The sequence below is a fragment of the Lissotriton helveticus genome, chromosome 7 (assembly GCF_964261635.1).
Source record: "Lissotriton helveticus chromosome 7, aLisHel1.1, whole genome shotgun sequence".
Lineage (NCBI taxonomy): Eukaryota > Metazoa > Chordata > Amphibia > Caudata > Salamandridae > Lissotriton > Lissotriton helveticus.
The window spans coordinates 591,345,835-591,369,082 of record NC_136068.1 but is presented as its reverse complement, the minus strand read 5'-3'; the positions used below and the strand labels follow the sequence as shown (position 1 = coordinate 591,369,082).

The following is a 23,248-nucleotide window of genomic DNA, read 5'->3' as shown; positions in this document are numbered from 1 at the left end:
CTATTCACTGCACAAAAACTACCAGCTCCGCAGTAATTCTGGCGTTGAAGCACACCAGGGTGGCATTCGGCCTCTCCTGGTGGGGCCCGATGATGAAGCATGTCATAAACTAGGTTGGTGAGTGAGGGCTTTATAAAAAACATATTGACCTTTCTCTGTGCTCTACCTTTATTGTATAAATAAAAGGCACCCTCTTTTGTTGTTACGACAACACTCCTACAATCATCCTGACAGAAGCATGTCCTTATTTAATCACTCTGCTGAAACATAAGCGCTTATAAGCTTATCCTGCTGTCAACTACTAGCACTCTAGGAACCCAGTCACTGTCTATGCACTTGCAGAATGACTCAGGCATTGAGACAATACCTAAGCACTTATAAATTAACTGAGCACTCTGTTTGCAGCACTGTCATCGTTCTAGTTACAAGTGATGTTCTTATAGAATGACCTAGGCACCAACACAAGTACACGTACAATATTCTGTGCACAATCCCTAGAAACCTCTAAGTAGATACATACTATTGGTACACTCCACTAAATACTGAAGTAGTACTCATGCAGTCTAGGATACCTCCTGTCAGTCTCGTGCAGTTCGTCAATCTGCCATTAAGCACTATGTTCTTATTGTATCACTCTGCCAATACCTAAGCACTTATGGGGCCTATTTACAACCCCCTTGCGCCACCAGTATGTCACTTTTTACTAATGATGGCGCTGGGGACTCCTCCATATTTACAAGGAGAGGAAAAGCCACCCTGCATGGCATTTCCTCTCCTTGAAAATACGGCCCATTCAAACGCAGCACTTTGCGTTGAAGGGGCGTTCCATGGGTGTTGCTGTGTCTGTTCCCACACAACACCCATGGAATAACACATCTCAAGAATTACAAGAAAGTGTAAATCTCTAGATACATGTGAATGGTGCACCACCCTAGAGGTGGTGTAGCGAGGCACAACAAGGAGAAATGTTTTAATTTCTCCTCGCTTTTTTCCTCTTTCAATGCATGCTGCATTCCACAGCACTCATTGAAAGAGGGAAATGCCTTTAGTGGTTGTTTTTGTGCAGGAAGTAGTCCCTTCCTGCACAAAAACAATCTCCCCACAACACAGATATCCTTGCACCATGGTGCAAGGGTGCCTGCGTCACTGCATGGCTGCAGTTTGTGTGCTAGTGCAGAGGGAGCACAGAAGTGCGACATATTCATGTAAATATGTCACATCCCTGTGCTTCAGAAGTGCTGCAGTGTGGTGCAGCTAAAGGGCTTGCAGTGTCATGCTGCAGCACTTCCTCATAGATCTGCCCTTATAAATTTACCATACAATACTAATGCATTCTTTCAGTCAATCATGCTCTACACATACATTCAACCAAACTTTCAGACATTACCATGCAATGTTAGTTCTTTTTTTAAACCAGATAAGGTAGTTCTGAACTTTTTTTTCTTCTTCTGATTTCTGTTTTCTGTTTTTTTGCAGTTTTTTAACAATTTTGTACTTTTTTGGTGTCAATTAAAAATTGAACAAAAAAGGAACTAAGTATACAGTTAGCTTTTGGAACTCAACATCATTCCAAAAACAAAAACAAAAAAAAAATTGCATGTGTGGTACCGTTGAGCTGCACAAATAGCGTCCACTGACTGTTCAGCATAACAGATTATGGTTTTGAACTTAGTGCATTGCTGCTGCAGAAAAGCAAATTCTGGGGGAATGTCTACTGGTGGTGCTGAAGTGGACGCTCCGGAGGTGCTAGCAATGCCTGGTGGTGGATTATTTGCTGCACGCCTCATTTCTTCTCGTGCCAGATTCTTCGGGTGAATTGTCCACAGATGTTTATACATACTCGCTGTTCCACAGGAGTATTTCTTGTCACTGCCTCGTGACAGGACCCTGTCACACAGCAAGCATGTGACTTTTCTTGCGTTTAACTTTTTTTCTCAGGCAGGAAAGGTGAAAAATTTCCATACCACTGATTCAGGCCTCTGCTTGGGTGGATCTTCCTCCAAGATATCTTCATCTGAAGAATGATGAGGAGCTTGCGAACCAGATGCCATTTCTCCAATGCAATTTTTTTAAAACGCCAAAAAAATTCCAAAACCAGCTCTGGAAGAAGAAGAGATGTCTCTCATCAACTCCTCCAAGCAGAATAATTAAAATGGTTACAGAGGGAAATGTTATGAACCAATCAACTCTTTTTTTGGAGGTCACATGGGATCCGCACACCGAGCGCTCAAGAAGCGTGCACCCGACTCGACTTCGCGAAAATATATTTAAAAATAATATACGTTTATAACAAGTAGAAATACATTATTTTTATGAATACCTTAGATAATCTTTTTCCCTAATATGTACATCAAAGACACATGAATTTAATTTTGGAACATAAACAATTTCACGGGAGTCGCGCACACAGCGCACCCCAGCACGTATATGACGTCACGTGGGGCCCGCCACTGTGCAAGCGTCACGTACTGTAATACGCATGTGCCCCGAATGCGCAGGTGCAGGAGTCGCGGACCGGTCGCATACCGGTCGCGCACACCGCGTAACATTGTACGTATATGACGTAACTGAAAAAAAACATGCAATCGTCGCTTACCGTACGCGGATCCTTCACGACTTTTCCAAAATGGCAGCTAGAATAAGCGGACCCACTGCGGTAGGTATGCTTTGGGTGCGCAACTCCCCAAAAAATTTTGAAAAATTTTTTTAAAAAGAAAATTATATAAATATATTAAAATACTAAAAAAGCTAAATAATTAAAAATATTTCAGCTTTAAATGTATTCTAATTTTTTGTTGTTGCAATTTTCAGAAAATATATAATGTTGTTAAATAAATAAAATATTCATAAATAAACAGTTAAAAAACTGTAGAAATTCAGTCCAAAAAATAGGTATAACTACTATTGCACTTAAAAATAAGCTTTTAAAAAACCTTTGAAATTCACTGAAAAAACCATAGGTTTCGGAGACGTTATAGTTAGAAATTAGCATTTATAAAACCTTTGAAGTTCACTGAAAAAAACATGTTTCAGAGACCTTATAGTTAGGAATTAGCATTTAAAAAACCTTTGATGATTGTTATAGTTAGCTGGACATTTCAATCATACAAAACCATAGAAATTCCTCTGTTATAGTTAGTTGAGCAAACTATAACTCGCGCGCCCGCAATGCACTGCTGATGATGTCACATATTACATCATTCATGATATGATCAGTGACATCCCTGATGACATCACTGATGACATCTCAAATGTCCACCCGTCCAGGAGTGCGCTGTCCTTTGGTGCAACTGGAGCGTTGATATATATAGCAGGTAGATTGTGCCATAGTAAAAAGGGCTAGGGCCTCCCCCTACCGGCCCATTTCACCTATCCTAGAAATGCACAGGGCAAAAGGTTTAGGAGCGGCTCTATATGGGGCCGAGTTGTGGGGATTGGAAAATCTCACAGACCTAACTACTTCTGAAAACAAGTTTATTAGAGCTATTACGAACTTGCCAGTGAATACACCACTTTTGCCACTAAGATTAGATCTTGGCTTAAAACCTTTTGAATACTTTGCCATTCTCCAGGCCCTCCTATTTTGGATAAGGTTGTGGACAAGTAACACAAAGGTCCCACTGAAGGAAGCCATGATTGAATTGATTGCATTGCATAGGCAAACTGGTCAATTCAAGTGGTTTAAAAAGATTAAGGATTGGTATTTAAAAATTGGGTTGGGGCAGTTCTGGGAGGAACCTGGGACCATTACTAAATCCTTGATCCCTCTTGTTAAAAAAAGGTTCTGGGCACTGATGATCTCAGAAAGCATTGAACATTTTGCACATGGCACTTTAACCGTGAGGTTTTTAAATGTTAAAGACAGACATGCAGTTTGGCATTCATTATGCATTGTTATCTACATTTTTGACATGTTTGCATTGTCCCATAATGCACTAGGATAAGCATTAAAAAACTATATAATTGTAAGTGAAGTAGGACTACTGTGAACACTGCCGTGAAAAGGAACCATCTGGTTCGAAACGCGTAGGCTTCTAACAGTGTCTGCAATAAACCTTTAATTTAATTCCGAAGTGCGGAGTGCTGGTCTTCTGTTCGTGAAAAATATATATATATATATATATATATATATATATATATATATATATATATATATTACTTATAGTTAGGACCTAGTTTCCATAGGAAATCCACAACATTCTATTTGGAATAACTTTGGCGCCGGTGGACGAATCTTCGCGAATTTCTCCAAGAAAATCGCCTACTCCGCTCCTTCCCTGAAAGTTTGGGGGTGATTCATGAAGCAGGGGCCGAGAAAAAAGGTGGGTCCCAAAATGTGTTTTCCCCATGCAATTTTCCATAGGACCTTTAGTCAGGGATACAGCCCGAACGGCTGAACGGAATTACACCAAATTTGGCAAAAAAAGGTAGCGTTCTGTTCGCAGATCACGCTTTTTGTTGAATGGTGTAAATCCGTTCAGTAGTTCCTGAGAAAATCATAAGTAAAATCATAAGTATATCTTGAGGAGCTTACCGTACTCTGTACTGTACTCTGTACAGTACACGTACCTTCCCGAGCACGATCTGCATGCTGATTGGATGTCAACTATCTGTCAACACTCCAAACCAGGAAGTGTTGGCAGCCAGCTTGTGCTTCGGTAGAACCGAGGCACAAGAAAGCAGAAAACAAACGCGCAAAATGCGCAAAGGGGGCAGGGTAGACACACCCTGACCCCCTAGGCCTGCTCAGGGGGTCCCACAAGGACCCCAAAGGCCCCCAATTTTTTTTTTCTTTTAAAAATCACAGGGTACGCGTACGTACGCGTACCCCATAAAAAAAACGGTCTGCTTTTTTTAAAATTAGCCCCCGGGGGGACCAAATCCCAGGGGCATATTTTAAAAAAAGTGTGGGGAGGCCCAATCCTCCCCCCACACTGCCCCGGAGACCGCCACCCCCCGGGGCAAAGTAATTATGCTAGCGGGGGGGCACATGGTCCCCCCGCAGCCCGGAGGACCGCCACCCCCCAGGGCAAAGACATTGATGATGGGGGCCTCTAAGGCCCCCTGAGCCCCGGGGACTGCCACCCCCCGGGGCTTTGTTACTAAGTATGCGGGGGGGGGCTCATGGCCCCCCGCAGCCCCGGGGACAGCCACCCCTCGGGGCTTCGTTTTAAAAAAAGAAAAAAAAAACCTGTGTGGGGGGCTCAAGCCCCCCCCAGCCCCGGGGACCACAACCCCCTGGGGCTTTGTAGATATTGGGAGGGGGGCCGCGCGTCCCCCCTTCCTGGAGCTCTCGATGGCCCTGGGGACCGCCACCCCCCAGGGCCAGCTCCTGCAGTGTCCCGGGCTGCCTACCCCTGTGACACTGCTGTTTGCTATGATAGGGCGGGAGCCTCGCGGCTCCCACCCTACCACAGCAAACTACTTTGATTTTTGAAAGAGAGAGCAGGAAACCTGCTCTCTCTTTCAAAAATCAAAGCCGATTGCTTTTCTGCAAGGGGAGCAGCATGTTAGCTGCTTCCCATGCAGAAAAGCAAGGCCGGCTCCCGCAGGATGTTGGTAGCTGGCAGGGACCATGGGGGGCTTGGGGACCCCCCCACAGCCCCCAACGAGGAAGGCCAGGCCCCGGGTGATGGGGTCCCCGGGGCGAGAAGTGGCTCGGGAGGGGGGCCACGCGGCCCCCTCCCCAAAAAAATTAAATACATTTAAAAAAAAGAAAGGCCCCGGGGAATGGGGTCTCTGGGGCCTTAAGGGGGCATAGGAGGGGGGTCCCCCTCCACATAAAAAAAAAAGAAAAGTTGGCCATGCCCTGGGGGATGGGGTCCCCGGGGCCGGAATTGGCATGGGGAGGGGGGCAGACCCTGGGGGATGGGGTCCCCAGGGCCAAAAAAAAAAGAAAAAGAAGGGGGGCTTAAATGGGATTGGGAGGAGGCCCCGCCCCCTCCCTGTACCTCTCTGCAAACGCACTCCCTGGCGCGTTTGCAGAGGTGGAAGTACTTCCACTTGCATACTGGGAGTCCCTGGGGGCCAACTAGCCCACCAGGAGACTCAAGTATGGGCCAGGGGGCTCCCTTGCGGAGAGTTGTAATGAGGCCACGCCCCTTTTTACACCTCTCTGCAACGCAGCCCCCTGGCGCATACTGGAGGATCCTGGAGGGCTAGTTGGCCCCCAGGGAACCCCCAGTATGCAAGGGGAATTAGTTCCCCCTCTGAAAAAGCGCCAGGGGGCTGCGTTACAGAGAGGGGTAAAAGGGGCGTGGCCTCTTTACACCTCTCTGCAACGCAGCCCCCTGGTGCACACTGGAGGTTCCTGGTGGGCTAGTTGGCCCCCAGGGACCCCCAGTATGCAAGGGGAATTAGTTCCCCTCTGCAAATGCGCCAGGGGGCTGCGTTGTAGAGTGGTGTAAAAAAGGGCGTGGCCTCATTACACCTCTCTGCAAAACAGCCCCCTGGCGCATACTGGAGGTTCCTGGTGGGCTCGTTGGCCCCCAGGGACCTCCAGTATGCAAGGGGAATTAGTTCCCCCTCTGCAAACGCGCCAGGGGGCTGCGTTGCAGAGAGGTGTAATGAGGCTACGCCCCTTTTTACACCTCTCTGCAACGCAGCCCCCTGGCGCATACTGGAAGTTCCTGGAGTGCTAGTTGGCCCCCAGGGACCCACAGTATGCAAGGGGACTTAATCCCCCAACTTAGAACGCGTTACGGGGCATGTTTGCACAGTGGTGAAGGTAGGCGGCGGGGCTTGAGGTGACATGTGTGCAAACACATCCTGTGGCGCGTTTTAGGTTGGTGAATATATTCCTCTTCAATCCAGAGGTCCCCTAGGGGCCAACTAGTCCAACGGGTACCTCTAGTAAGTGCCACGGAGCTGGGTTGCAGAGTGTTGGAAAAAGGGGGCGTGCCCTCTGAACACCTCTCTGCAACGCAGCTCCCTGGCGCAAACTGGAGGTACCTGATGGGCTAGTTGGCTCACAGGTGATCTCAGGATTGAAGAGTAATATATTCCCCAACCTAAAACGCGCCACAGGGCATGTTTGCACACATGTCTCCTCAGGCCCCGCCCCCTTCCTTCACTATTGAGCGAAATATTCCTCTAAAATCAGCCGAAGTACGAATTCCGATTTACTCACCTGTTATCACGAGAGACGTCAGTGCTGCATCTTTGAGCCCAGGACCGACCCAGAAAAGTAAATGTAACCATACTTACAGTAACTTGAATTTCCTTCCATAGGCAAACATTGACTGGTTTCATTTGAGATGTCATCAGTGATGTCATGAGTGATGTCACTGACCATGTCATGAGTGATGTAATATGTGACGTCATCAGCAGTGCATTGCGGGCGCGCGAGTTATAGTTAGCTGAACTAACTATAACGGGGGAATTTCAAAGGTTTTGTATGAGTGAAATGTCACGCTAACTATAACATGTGTGAAACCTATGGTTTTTTCAGTGAATTTCTAAGGTTTTTTAAATGCTAATTCCTAACTATAACGTGTGTGAAACCTATGGTTTTTTCAGTGAATATATATATATATATATATATTTTCATCAAGGTGCCCTGAGCATGGAAGCGCACACGACATCACTCAGCCAGCCGGCCTTCAAAAATGCAGCCCGCATTTCTGCTTCCCATTTTTATTTACTTGCCAACATGTTTCAAGGTTCCACGACCTCTTCTTCTCGGGCTGAAACAAACTTCATTTGAGGCTCGCATTGATTTCATTTCCTGTTTATTAACATCTCTGCCCCCAGTGGGCGTATGCTCATTCTTAAATGTCTGATGGGACATGTAGTCCGAATGCGAGAAAAATGTTACTTCAGGTAAGTTCAAATGCACAGTTTGTTTTATTTTACGTCCATTATTACCTATAGTAGGCTGAGTCACAGAACGCAGGCTCAATCTGCATGTCGAGTGATGTGCTGTTCCTGTCATGAATAGTTCAAAACGGCAGCCTCGCTCAGCTGGTTGCAAACTTTTTTTTCCAGCTGGTCGATGGAGCAGCTCCCCACGGCCGGACCGCCGTGTAATTGTATTTTCATCAAGGTGCCCTGAGCATGGAAGCGCACACGACATCACTCAGCCAGCCGGCCTTCAAAAATGCAGCCCGCATTTCTGCTTCCCATTTTTATTTACTTGCCAACATGTTTCAAGGTTCCACGACCTCTTCTTCTCGGGCTGAAACAAACTTCATTTGAGGCTCGCATTGATTTCATTTCCTGTTTATTAACATCTCTGCCCCCAGTGGGCGTATGCTCATTCTTAAATGTCTGATGGGACATGTAGTCCGAATGCGAGAAAAATGTTACTTCAGGTAAGTTCAAATGCACAGTTTGTTTTATTTTACGTCCATTATTACCTATAGTAGGCTGAGTCACAGAACGCAGGCTCAATCTGCATGTCGAGTGATGTGCTGTTCCTGTCATGAATAGTTCAAAACGGCAGCCTCGCTCAGCTGGTTGCAAACTTTTTTTTCCAGCTGGTCGATGGAGCAGCTCCCCACGGCCGGACCGCCGTGTAATTGTATTTTCATCAAGGTGCCCTGAGCATGGAAGCGGTCCGGCCGTGGGGAGCTGCTCCAGGTAATAATGGACGTAAAATAAAACAAACTGTGCATTTGAACTTACCTGAAGTAACATTTTTCTCGCATTCGGACTACATGTCCCATCAGACATTTAAGAATGAGCATACGCCCACTGGGGGCAGAGATGTTAATAAACAGGAAATGAAATCAATGCGAGCCTCAAATGAAGTTTGTTTCAGCCCGAGAAGAAGAGGTCGTGGAACCTTGAAACATGTTGGCAAGTAAATAAAAATGGGAAGCAGAAATGCGGGCTGCATTTTTGAAGGCCGGCTGGCTGAGTGATGTCGTGTGCGCTTCCATGCTCAGGGCACCTTGATGAAATATATATATATATATATATATATATATATATATATATATATATATATATATATATATATATATATATATATATATATATATATATATATATATATATATATATATATATATATATTACGAAATCCAAAGACTCCCCAACCTCCTGAAGGCGATGGAGAGACACACGAACTCCAGTTGCTGTGAATACGTTCTTTTTTATTTATTCTTGTATGCAGTGCTCCCGCAACCTGTCATTACGCGTTTCGTTATATATACAGACAATCCCTACAATCCTAGCAGGAACAACAAGCCGCACCAGTTTTGAAGTTTGCAAAATGCTCCGGATTTTTTTTTGCCAACGAAAATGGCTTGTTTTGATCTCCAACGAGGTTTAGAGAACCAAAACAATATTCCCTAAGTGGGTTTCCACTGAAAATGTCTCTAAGGAACTCCAGTTTCCCTTGAAAGGAATTCCAGCACCCAGAATGCAACAGAAACTTTGCATAAAGCATACACCCACTTAGGGTAGATGAAACCACCTGCTTGGAATACTATTTGGCTCGTAGACTTCTCAGTACATAGAACATAGTTAGATACTTATTGATATAATGAGCAAGTTGTGTTTATACAACATCTTTATGTCAAACAGTCAGTTGTACCAACAAACCAGAGGAGTAGCCATGTGGGCCAGCTTCTCACCTAGTTATGCATGCCTGCACATGGGCAGGTGGGAGGAGCTGGACCTCATGGAATTACACATATATGAACAACAATGTTAAAATGTGGCTATGCTACATTGATGACTTGTTTGTAGTGTGGCAAGGGACAACAGAACAAGCTACTGAATTTGTAAATGTCATCAATTCCAACACTATCAATCTACACTTTACAGCAACTATCAGCCAAACTAGTGTCGAGTTTTTGGATACCCAAGTATATATTAACAACAACAAAATCAAAACCGGTTATTTAGGAAAAACGGCGGGAAATTCTACTCTCCACGCACGTAGCTCACACCCAAAGCATCTCATCAACAGCATTCCCTATGGGGAGATGCTGTGTCTTAGACACAGATGTAGCAACAATGATGATCTTAAAATAGCGCAGGATAAGTATAGAGTCAGATTTGAACACAGAGGTTATTCTACAAAGGTTATCGAAAAAGCATTAAGTAAATCGATGTTGTTCATTAGGGATGAAGCACTTAGGGAAAAACAAAAAGACACAAAAACTGATATAAATTACAGAAACAATGAGAGAGACCAAGACAGCAAAGAATTTAGATTGATAATGAAGAACAATAGACAACAGAAGTCCCTACACAGGATCATCCAACAAAATTGTCCACTGGTACTAAATGACCCAGTGATTGGACCCCTGCTACCGCAGAGAGTGTCCATCACTTGCAGCAAAGCACCCTCTATGAGAGACATGTTAGTCAAGACCAGTCCAGAAGTCATTGAAAGTAGCAGCTGGCTTCCAACTAATAAAGGGTTATACAAGTGCAAAACTTGCAAGGCATGTTCCCATGGTGTCAACAAAAGCACCTACAATACACCTTTCAGTGACAAGGAATTTAGGATCTCTAAACTGTTAACCTGCAAAACAGAATTTGCTGTCTATGTGCTGTTGTGCCCATGTGGCCTACAGTACATAGGCAGTACTATTTTGCAGGTACACAAGCGAGTGTTGCAACACTTACGCGCCATTACAAACCAGGATGACACTTATCCAGTGGCGCGTCATTTCAGGGAGAGACAAAACTCTAACAATTCTAACCTGAAATATTACATGATAGATGAGGTCCCCCCAAGTAGGAGAGGAGGTGATAGGGAAAATAAGCTGAGGAAATTGGAAACTAGATACATCTTACAGCTAGATTCCAAACACCCCGAGGGACTCAACGCAACAGAAGATTTGCACACCTGCTTAACTTAATTGTGGGTGTAACAGCAAAATATTATTAACAGATCGCTATTGAACGTCATGCAGATGATTTTATCTCCTGACTAGTGATTTTAGGAATCTTTTTATTCTATGGTAATTTTAGAGCGTTTTAATTGCGCACGGTACAATAGGTGTATGTATTTATGTATTTACTGTCAGATATTTATTAGTTTTGCTGATATTTATTTGAAATATTTATCTGTTTATGCATACAAGCATGATTTTGCACAAAACTCCTATTACCAAATCTATTTATTGAATTATTATGATGTTGGATTCTTCAATCACACGAATGGTATAACTCTGAGGCCAGAGATACTTATGATCCTTTCAACAATGTAATAAATATTATTCCCCAGTAACTAACTAACTTAAGCTACTTCATATAACTGTACAACAGAATTGGCAATAGTGAGACATTGTCATTCCCACACCAGTTTTTTATGTGTATTCATTTTTTATCACAATTTCACTTTTTCTCCACGTAGCACTTTTATTTTGCATCAAACACGGACAATGAATTCCGAAATGCATGAACAATGAGATTTTGTTCACTTGTAAGGATTGATCCCGATATTTTGCAGGATGTTTTGTACATAGGCGAGAATTATAGTATTGCCAATAGATTTCAAGCTTAAGTGAACAAAAAAGTGAAGGATGATGAGCCTTAAATACAGGGAAACAATCACATCTCATGCTGTATGGTCAATTGAAAAAGAAATTCCGAACTAAACTGTAATGATATGCATATTTAGGTTTCAATGACAGCAGCTTACAAATTGTACATTGTGAATTTTCTATGTTCATGCCTGATTGTCACGTGATACAATTATCTATGCACCGGTCACTTTAAATTTTGGCGACAAAGGAGGAATAAAATAATTTTATAGCACGAACCTGGGTCTGTGTCCGTACTTGGATGTATCCTGTTTGCAGCGGAGAAGCAACTATATATATATGTATGTATGTATATATATATATATATTATTTTTTTTCACAACAAAACTCCCCAGATGCAGGACCGCACTCCGCAGGCAGATAAAGTGATAACTTTTTATTGAAAAGGCAGGGGCTTCCCCTCCCCGCATTCAGTTCCTGGCCTGACGCGTTTCGAAGCGTTTGGTGCTTCTCATCAGAGGCCGTGTTCGCTGGCATTTTAAAAGGCTTTCCACACCTCCCCTGCATACTTCCTTAATTAATGGCTTCCGGTGCGCTGACATGATTGCAAACGATTATTAGTGCATGCTGGGAGATGTAGTCTTTTACAGCCCGTTTACACCCTCCAGTGGGTTTGTCATACATATATATGTGTATATATTTATATAAGTGACAATGACACAAAACTAATCATTAATATTAAGCCATCACATCTAACCCCCCTTTCTTTACAGTTGTAAGCGACAGAAAAAGGAGATTAGGCAAACTAGTGTGCAAGTTGTAGCTTTCATATAGCCATCTCCATTATTCACTACAAACACAGAATATTCCTTCAGGCGAAGGTACTAGGTGACCCTAAGATGCACTCTCTTGACCACGATATTGTGAGTGGTAGGACAGATGGTTCATGGGGCCTTACTAACGACACTCACCTCCAGCCAGTCCTGACCTTTAAACCAACAACACATGGGATTCTGGGGCTTATGTATTTGTTCAGATGTGTTATGTTGGAACCATGTCCTTGTAGGTTCTTTTTCATCCCTGGTTTTCCACTGTCACTGATGTCCTGCATTTCCCTCTCCTTCTTCCCCTCTCTTCTGCTTTTCTATCTTTTGCTCTTGGTTTAATTCTGCTGATGAGAAATAGGTCCCAGTCCCCATAAATGAGTGTCCAGCAACCATTGGAATACATTAAGCACTGGAAATACAGGGTCTGCTCTGCCCTTTGCTGGCTTGAATAATAAACGTATCTTGCGGTATAGTGCTTCGAAATAAGGGATGTAAATTGGTTACACAATCCAGGCCTTCTAGGCTCCTACTTAGCAATGGTACATATGACTGAATAGGGACAAGCTTCAGAACGCAGGAAAAGGATTGTGTCATGCAGAGCCCTACATATACCAGCATACTGGGGGGGGGGGAGCTTTACATAGGAGCTATTTGGTTTTTAGAGAAAATCATGTTTCTCCTATGACATAGGTTGTACATCAGTTATTAATGACCTCCCAAAGTCTATCCCTTAAAAAGGTGAATTAGGTCTTACGCTGAAATATGCAACGTTAAAAGAGATGACTGTTCAAGCATCTTATGAACGGATGTAGGGTCATCCTTAAAAATGGACAAGGATAATGGGGTTGAGATACGCCTGGGCATATCAGTGACTGTTCCCAATTGGGGTGTTCAGTCACAATGTAGGATATTGAGTTATCATGTGAAGGGAATGAAACACATCTGCACAAATTAGTGGGGCAGGAGTACTTTCAGATTATATGAACTGCCAATATCAAAGGGGTGGAGCTCCAGACTAGCTCTCTATTGAAGTACTCAGCAGAGGTATCAGAAAAGAGGTTAAACAGACTTGTCTAGAAACCTTTACTTTCCAATTTCAACTTATTGATCTTGAAGTGACAGCTTCTTGTCAATGGAAGCCCCAGAACTAGTGGACCATGGGAAGCGCAGCCTGTCACTCGTCAACACGTCCATAAGATTGGGAAAACCTTGGTAGAACTGACCTGCGTGAATGATATTCCCCGAATCATTGATGTACTTTATATCAACCCATAAACAGACCATGATCCCTTATGAGGCTTCCCATACAGGCACACGTGTGTCGGCAGATACTAAACCCACTAAAAACCTGAATCATTGTGGCAGGGGTCCAATTCCCAAAAATGACATCAAAGGAGAGAAAGGAGATTTAATTTCAATGCAAACTTTCTTAGTAAGGGAGCAGTTTGACATCCACAAAATGTCATTCTATGGCCATATTTTGAAGGAAACAGGGGAGTATGACAGGCATGAGAGAATCATAGGACATGACTATTTCCAGGACAGGAGTCAGTCAAAGACATGTAGTGCCTCAAGATACCCACACCTTGATAACACTTGGGCCATCACATAAGATCTGCCGCACAAGAAGTGACTCTTACCTCTGATCACAAATTTCCCCATGGAAGACGCATGATATGAGCATGTCCTCGAGCTGGTGGCCTAGTTCCTTCTGCTCCTGGACAGTCAACCTCGAAAGCGCAAATGCAAACTGTCGATCATCTGCAACAGAAATGCCCTCTGGTGTGGTGCTTTCGTTCTGATTGCCTTCTCTCCTGAAAAGGAAAGGCAGCTCGCTGGACAGGAAGCGAAAGCGAGAGGAGTTGAGCTTCGACATCCGGGCGCGATTCAGGTTGCAAAATGTGACTGCTGGGAAGGCCAGACGTGGGCTGTTCACCATGGTAACCTTCTCCTGGGTTGGGTAGCGCAGGAACGTGGCGATCACCTGGCTGCATTGCCAGACCATACAGGCCAGCACCAGCAGCACAAACCCTGCCCAGCAGCAGCGCTGGAGTCGACCCCGAGACCGCAGGATGCTGGGGATCCCGTGGGCTGTGGTGTGGCGCAAGGTGCGGGTGCAGATTGCGCGTAGTGAAGGCTTGCGCAGGTGCATCCTGGTCATCGTGGTGTTCAGCTGGAGGGCCTAATCTTCAGGATGCAACCGAGAGACCTCAACTTGCAACCACATCTGTCAGTCCGACTAGGGGGCTGGTTGCGCCTCTCACCGTGGCCTTGGTGGCCTACGCAGTGCCTAGCTCCAGCTGCTGGAAGATATTTCATGTGGAATAAATTGGACAGAAGCTGGGCAGTCTTTAATAGGAGGACGTGCAAGATTATCCCTTCCACCGGCCAAAGCTGATCTCTCAAGGGATGGCTGCGGGCCATTGTTCTACAGTTAATTAGCAGCAGAAGGTAATTAAGGCTCTGGAAGGAGATGATCTCCACACTTCTGCCTTTAGAGTGCTTGTTAGGTCAGAGGTCACAAAGGACCGCTATTTGGACACAATGGGAAAAAGACAAGCACGTTGGAAGGGCAGCCATTGTTTGCCAGGGAGCTTGCAGAGGAGCACTTTGCTCCACGCAGTCCTGCATTAGTAACTACATTATGTAGCCTAGACTGTATTCTGCACGTGGGCTCTTAATGGGCACTCTCCTGCTCCGACTTGGTTCACCCAGTATTCCTGGGGCGGGAAGGAGCTCGCCCCCGCATGGGCCTGGCTCGTGCCGGCCGCATGGGGACCGGGGGCCCCTTCCTCGTCTGAGTCCTTCTTGCTGTGTGCCACATTAGAGGTGGGCACCCTTTATACCCAGGTGTAACTCAGTGCGGCCCACAGACACAGGGCTGCGTATTTGTTAGGCAATGAAGCACCATCGATTGAAAAACATCGGGCAAAGAAGCGGTGGCCGTCTACAGCTTCAATGTCTGCGTTTTAGATATGAGTAAGGCGTAGGGGAAAGGTTGTACTTTGGGCCACCTGCCTTTTTAGCTGTTGATTAAGTAGTCTGTAATCACCTCTCGGTTACAGCACTTAGAAGCGGCACGGCTGTGAGATGAAGAGTTGTTTACGTGTTAATCATTATATTTAGGTGGCGCGGTGCTTTACGTCACCATAAGTGGTCAGTGGTAGTAGCACACTTTAAGACTCGGCTGTCTGTGTCTCACTGAGCCTGAGGTGCTGCACCTGCTGCACACTTCTCGACACAGGCGGCTCATTCTGAAGGAACGGTAGGTCGATATGGAGCTGGCTCCGCAATCCTGTAAGGCTTTAAACAGAACGGGCTCTTAGAAAATCTCTCGCCTTTCACTATAAAGCGCACCTTACTCGTGGTGCGCATGCGCACTTTCACCTCCCACGACCAGGCATGCGCCTGAGTCACCCCCGCCAGGCCCGTGGCGCGCGCGTCTCAAGTCAGGTGAGGGGATGCTGACGTCACTGGTAGGGACATTGGTAGAATCAGTCTTTAGTAACGACTGGCGTCACTGGCCACAAACATAAACGTCAATCAGGAGCAGCGGGGTAGTCCCTACTACCCCTGGCGTGTCCTCTTCTTCCCTTGCTGAGAGAATGCAAACAAGACTGGGTAAGCCCTGTTTACTTTCTCTAGTTCCCACCCCTGGCCTTCCTCTGGAAAGCCAGCTGCAAATAGAAGATACTGAGGGGCAAAGGGTGGGCCAAGGAGTCATACCTAACCTGGGACTTTTTCAGGGCGTTACCACCGCTGTCCTTGTCATTCTGGTGGGACGCTGTCTTCCAAGCCTGCTGCACTTTTATTCTATGACGTAGAGGACACGGCTCAGGTGCTCTAATCTCGCGTGTGTCCCCAGACCACTGCATGCAACAGGTGTTGCAAGGATACGTGAGGGGCACGGGCCACAGCTGCAGGGACTGCCAGGTAGCACCAGCTCCTCAAGCGCAGCGGTAACTGGAAAAGTAATGACGCATGTTTCATTCAAGGCACGCACGGCTTTAATTCAGGGCACACGCGGCTTTAATTCATGGCACACACAGTTTTAATTCAATGCACGCGTTCAGGAGTGTTCTTAAAATCAGGGCTGCTACCTAGGGCAGATGGTTAGGCCGGGGGAAGCCGGGGGAAGAGTAGTAGCCTGGCGAGAGAGCCTTAGTTACTTCCTAATGCAGGGCCGGCGCTAGGCATGGGCAGAGTGGGCAGCTGCCCAGGGCCTCGCGCTCAGGGGGCCCCCTGCTTCACTGTGAAAGGCCACGCTTTCACAGTTAGCCTCCAGGGCCCCCTGCCCCACGCAATCAAATTACAAATGCGAGGTGTCTTGACCTTGCTGTCAGGGTGTGATGGCATTCCTGAGGGCGCAGGGGTGGGGGGGAAGGGACAAACAAAGTAGGGACTGCACAGCAACTGGGCCAGCAATTATGTTGGCTCACAGTGTCGGGCGAGGCAACACCTCTGCTAAGTACTGGCCATTGCCTGCATTTTGTTGCTAGGTGACAGAAGGCCCCCTTTGTTAGCAGAACCAGCCAGACACAGGTAAGGAGAGGTGGGTGAGGGGAGGAGGGAGCAGCCAGATCAACTGGCTCCTGTTTACTTTTGTATCCCCTGTTTTTTATGGGAATGTGCATTTAAAATTTATGTAGAACTGTCACGGTTGTGTTTTACAAAATGCTTCTTTACTGCTTGGAGGCCCAGGGGAGGGCCCTTTCCCTGGGCCTCTAGGCACTAGAGCAAGATCCAGGTGTGAGCCCCCCCTCCTTGTGCCTTGTACCCATTTCTCCCTCTTTCCTTTCTTCGTCCCCCCACCAAACAAGCATTGGAAATGCAATAGGTCTCGCAGCATTAGAGTTAGTGCTTTTAGAATTGTTTATGGGTTTTTTTTGTAAATCTTTAGCTTTTTTGTTTCCTGTAGCCAATGCTAAAGAATTACAAAAAAAAAAAGCCATAAACATAAACAAGAAGACTTTGTTGGTTGCGTGAAAAATCACTTGGCAGGTAGCTCTACTGCCTTATCAATAAGGAGACCTAAATATGGATGGCAGATCTCAATAGGGCGCTGATTGCAGAACACGTGCTGCTACAAGACGACACACAAAAGAACCCCACACGTATTAACTCTCCAGACCAGGGCGAAAAGCACAGTCTTGCTATACCTGCTCACCGAAATAGCTACACCACAGACTAACTCTTCCCATGCACAAAGAACAGTGACTAGAGTCCAGAGCCCACTACCCGACAACATGCTGAATACATCGACGTAATCTGCGACAGAGGCCTGTTTATCAAAATCACGGCACTTAATGATCGTAAGCAGGGTTCGAACTCAAGTTTGCAAAGTTCGCAATGTTTAAGAATGTTACATGACTGTCAACAGGTTCATATATGTGACGTATGTGGCCAATTTAATACTGCTTAAGCTGTAGTGCATAATATGTATATATTGCACTGCCTAACAGGCCACGAGTGTTAAAGGTAAACAAATCAAACACGATTTTAATAAAAAAAAAAAAAAAAAATTAGGAGTTGTCGTGGTTCTCCCAAACATTCAACCGGTTACACCTTCAAAGCAGATGCATTTTAACTCAGCAGTCTGTGCAATGGTCACTGCCCTATTTCACATACTTGAGGTACTTTAACCTTTTTTTGGGGGGTGCTCTGTAATATACGACATGCAGCGGTACGTAATTGATTTGGGGGACTAATAATTATCATGCGGTATTTTTAATAAGCACCGCATACCGCGCGGTCCCTTCTTCTTCCCCAGGCTTACACCTAACGGGCTCTGTTTGCACTTTTGAGCCAGTCCGAAAGGCAGCCACATTGCACAGGCCCCCACCGAGTGCACCGCAATTGAAATGGTGACCCTTACCAACATCCGCGAAGTACGGTCCTATACACGGCTGTAGGGCCTGCACAAACGACCGGGCATTTAGTCTGAAACACGTGGCTACGACGCCGGGGCATTTAAGCCCTTTATTCACATCACGAGAATCATACCTTCCCATACGTAGGGTAGACTGACCCTCCACGTGGCCACTCGGTTAAGGAATTAAACCCAGAATCCCACAACTACAGGTTATTACATAGTAGTGATTTGAGTACATTACCAATCCAGTCTTGATAAGACGACATATTTGGACAAGGCTGTTGACCCGAGTACACTGAGACTTTCCCTAGCTAACTAGCCTAGCGTGAGTACAAGATCACAAGGTAGTACAGTGAACTCAGTTTTACAACTCCGTTGTTACCCCTTTTTGTCATGTCCAGCCTGAAAATACAGAGGTTATAACCCGATGCACTACTCGCCGGGTGCTGTTGTTGTCCACCACTGACCGGATAGGTGAGTGAGAAGTATCCCAATATACGATGAGAATGCGGTTGTGTATGCTTTTTTTTTTAAAAAGGGGAGGGGGCGGAGCGTGGAGAGGGAACAGACGGAGGGAAGGCCAGATAAGGGGAGGGGGGAGGAGAGTAGGAGGAGGAGAGTAGGGGAGGCACGGCCTAGCGGCCGTGCAATCAAGAAGTGAGGGGGCGGGAGAGTAGGCAAGGCAGGCGGCTGGGGGGAGGGGGGAGGAGAAATGCGACGCGACATGGCAGGCAGAGAAAATGGGGAGGGGGCGGATCCGGAGGTGCGTCGTGACACTCGTGAGGGGGAGTGGAGAAGGAGGGGGGAGTAGAGTAGGGGAGGCACGGCCTAACGGCCGTGCAATCAAAAAGTGAGGAGGCGGAGCTGGGGGAGGCTGTGACAGAGAGAGCAGGCAATGCAGGCGGCTGGGGGCTTGTGCACGCGCTTTGAAGCTCATTGCGCATGCGCATTGAGCTTCAATTTCTCGTGCACTGCAAGGAATCGCCTGGCGATTCCTTGCAAGTTGGATAAAGAGTGGATAAGCCCCCATAGTCTCGCAAGCTCGATGCGCATGCGCATCGACAGGCGAGACCTAAAAACCAGGCTTGCTGGAAAGGTTGTCTTTTTCTGACATTTTTTTCACTTTAAATGTGCTCCCTCGGGATGGACAGAAATAAAAGGTTAACATTGAAAAATAACTAAAGCAAGATAGTGTGGATCAAAAAAAGTGGCACAATTGATTTTATTCAAACCCAAAGCACATTAGCGCTACTATAAAGAGTTTATCAGTGAAGTGCTACTTTTGTTTTTATGAGATGGGGCAGAGGCAGGGTGGCAGACGGAGGGTGACAGACGGAGAGTGACTGATGACAGAGGGAGGGAGAGAGAGAGAGATAAGGAGGGAGAGAGACAGAGGGAGAGAGACAGGGAGTGATGGAGCGAGATAGAAAATAGAAATCTGTTTAAACTCGTGAAGTCATACTTCCATAATATAAAATAATAATATTAATGATTTGTGATGTGTTATGCTAACACAACCTAGATTAAACTTTACACATGGGGACATTAACATGTGTGCTCATAAACGTGCATAAATGTTGCATCTTTTGTTCGTGCAAAATAATAAATTAATTTTGTCGTTTTTATTTTGTCATTACTAACTGCAGCAGATTTAAAAGAAGCATGTGCTTATTTTGCTTTCCTTGTCTATGTGGTGTCATTTCTACTATTCTAGGTGCATATAAGGTTTCATGGATTCATGAAGACTGGTAGATATAAAATGCTGCTTTATTTGTTTGCTTTTTGCTAGGTAACATTAGACTAATTGGGAGGGTTAATCAATTAGTAAACGAAGGGTGGAAACAGAATAAATAATATTTCCTGCATTAATACTTTTCTTGTGTTCGTTTTATACTAGAAAAATAAGTTGCCTGCTTTTGGGCCTAGTTTGCTCGAGTTTGCTAAAAGATGAATTTAATTTCTGCAAGGAGCATGAGATGTCCATTTTGAAAGTTTCCATCAAAATTACATTCACTGAAGTAAAGTCCACATTTTGTAAAGCGCACAATCACCCGTAAGGGTCTCTAGGCGCTGGGGGCCGTCGGGAAGATTAAGCGAACTATTGCCCAGAGTCACATGGTGCTGGGCTAACTTGCCGTCGGAGCCGGGGATCGAACCGTGGTCCCCAGATTCCAGCGTCAGTCGCCCTGGCCGCGGCGCCACACCTCTTGAACAATGAAGAAGCGCTGTTATTATTTTTGTCGGACGTGGCCAAGGTCAGAAACCGGTAGAAAGAACATTTGATAACTTGGCATCTGAGGAAGTGAAATGAAGTCAGTGAGAACTCTTGCTCAAATTTGTTGCAAATCAAGGAAGCTTTGGAACACGTACAAGAAAGACAATGGTCCCAAAGAATATGACCGAATGGAAGTTTTGAAATGTGGGTGACATGTCACTTGTCACTCTTGGACCAATGAGACATCGACTTTTGCAGAAAATTTTCCTTTACTTAGATTAGCTAGCATAGAAAGGTATAAAAAACCCATGCCCTAGGGATGGGCTGGCTGCTGCTTTTCAACTTTCAGATGAGGGTGTCGTGCTGTCGGACTTTGCGTGGAGCACGTAAGAATCCTTAAAGAACTTTACTTTATTTCCATTTATTTAGCTTAGCTAGGGACTTAGGATTTAAGAAATGCTAAACTTATAATTCCTTGCTTAAAACTGTATTTTTCTTATGATACTTTTCAAACATGCTTGCTATGATTCTAATAAAATTGCATTTATAAAATTATATTCTCAATAATCTAAAATTAGTTAATAAAATCTTACTTTTGAAAACAAGCTGGTCTTGGTTATTCAGAAGCACAGGTTACTATTAGCTAGATGCCATCGCCATGGTGGTCATTTAAATAGTTAGGATTTGTTCAAATGATGTCATCGTTTACCGCGGTTGTATATAGTTTGTATATAATTTGTAAATAAGGTGTATATAGGTTTAATTTGGCCACCTGATTCAGTAGGTCAAAATATGTCATATTTGATTAATGGGTCCATGAGTTAGAGTAGTATTTTGTGAAGTAGGTTGGAGAGTTAGGTAGCATTGCTTATGGCATATTTCCTTTAGGCCGCTGGATCAATTCTTCTGGTAGCAGAAATTGATGGTTGCTAAGGGTAACCAAGGTGTTATGGTGGTTGCTAAGGGTAACCAAGGTGTTATGGTATGGATATAGGATCGATGTTTAACATATGTTAAGTTCGTTTTTTGTGCTATATGTGAGTCGTACCGGTACAGATTGTGTGATGAGAAGGTAGTCACACAGGGCATTTGATCTGTTTCAGAGTAGTGACATCGTCGTGTATCACAAGTGATATCGCCGTGTATCACAAGTGTTGTGGCCGTGCAACACAGTTTTAGGGCTAGGTGTGAATGTTGTATAGTGAGGATTATCTAAGAAATTTGAACAGCATGAGAATAGGGACAAAGCGCCTGTTGCAAAACTCACTGTGATAAGAGTATTAGTTATATTCGAGCTTGAGTGAAGGGTAGAGTAATGTTGGTGCATGATTATCTATAAACAGGTGAGAGTCCTGTAGGGGTACATGTTTTATATCTATAAACAGGTGAGAGTCCTGTACGGATAACGTCGTTATTCTACTAACGGTGCATGATTTCTATAAACAGGTGAGAGTCCTGTACGGATTTCATGTGTGTTTGAAGTTAGGGATTTTTTCCGTGTGAAAGTGCGAGTTTGTTTTGTAATTTATGTTCAAGTGGAACTTTCGGACAGTCACTTAGTTGTGCGTTCTGAGGGAAATGAGTTCATAATTACTTGTTTGAAGGGTAGAGTAAAAAGATTACTGTACTGGCAATTGTGTATATTCTATGGGAATAGCAGCCTTCTATTCCGAGAATGAGAATACTTGAATGTATGTAAACTATCCTATTTAGAGAAACAGACAGATGAGTCTTTATTGTCATTGTTAAAAATTAATTTCCACTAAAAAAGTGTTTTCAAAATGGCGCTGTGAAAAGATTTTGTGAAGGATGGGTAAGCGCTAAGAGTGAGAAGTGAGAAACCGCAGCTGCTGTGTACGTCACAGAGCCGCGCTGGGATTGGGTGACATACGTCACAAACTGTGTCCTGATTGGTTCTTGAATCTCTGACGAACTGTAAGCTGATTGGTTCTTCAGAAAATCTCCATTTTTATTAGTTGAGTAAAAAAGTGATGTAGCTCAACCCTCATTGGCTTGTTGGTGTGTTTCGCGCACGGATTGGTTGCTTTTGTGGAACATCCCGGAAATATTTTACGAACTAATTTGTTAATTGAATTTAACTCTTAAAAATGAGTTATCATTTTAAACACGTTGAGAAAAAGCCAACGTTTCAGAAACGTAAAATTTTTATTTCACCCGACAAGAAAATCGAAACGCGAGGTGGTAAATTACTTCATAAGTACAAAACACCTGCAGCGTATATGGAAGGTGAATATGGTTATCATACTGTTTTGTGGTTTGATATTTGGAAACACTACACTAAGGATGATGGTGTTTTGGCTTGGCCTGATGATGGTTCATTTAATGTAAAAGTTTTGAGAAATTTGAGAGAGAAAATGAATGCTCTTACTCCAAAACCGAGACCCACTCAATTTGAAGCTTTAGTTGAATGGGAGGATGAGATGTACCAATTACAAAGAGAAGCAAGTGGAATTAAAAGACCTCCTAAAGCTCCAAGTTATAGAAGAGAGACACATGAAGATAGGATGCGAATGTGGAGACAGGGAAGCATGAGTGAGGGACTTTATTTAATTAGAGAGATGGTTTTAGGTTCTCCTGATGGAAAAAGAACTGAAAAGAGAAATAATGCCCCTGTAGAAAGTGAATCTGAAGATGCAGTTTTAGAAGAAATCTACACTTCAGATAAAAGGAATGAGCCTTTGAGACCTCCTAGGTCATGGTCTACTCCGATGGTTTCTACAGAAACTACACCGAGTTAATGAAGCTCCTAAAATTTACCCAAATAGTTCTGAATCTTTCGAAACTCCAAGAAAATCGGAAGCTGAGGCAAATGCAAATGTCTGTTTTGGAGGTAGACATTTTTCATTAATTCCAAGAGAAAGGGAAG

General features: G+C 44.6%; 1 protein-coding gene across 1 annotated transcript in view; it reads right to left on the bottom strand.

Moving 5' to 3' along the window:
* LOC144766909 (epithelial sodium channel subunit beta-2-like) overlaps positions 1-14,396 on the bottom strand; it is a 175,565-nt gene extending 161,169 nt beyond the window's left edge. The window contains exon 1 of the mRNA XM_078650611.1: positions 13,915-14,396. Within this exon, the coding sequence (XP_078506737.1) occupies positions 13,915-14,279 (365 nt within the window). The 5' untranslated portion in view covers positions 14,280-14,396. The remainder of the gene's footprint in view (positions 1-13,914) is intronic.
* Positions 14,397-23,248: the final 8,852 nt, after the last annotated feature.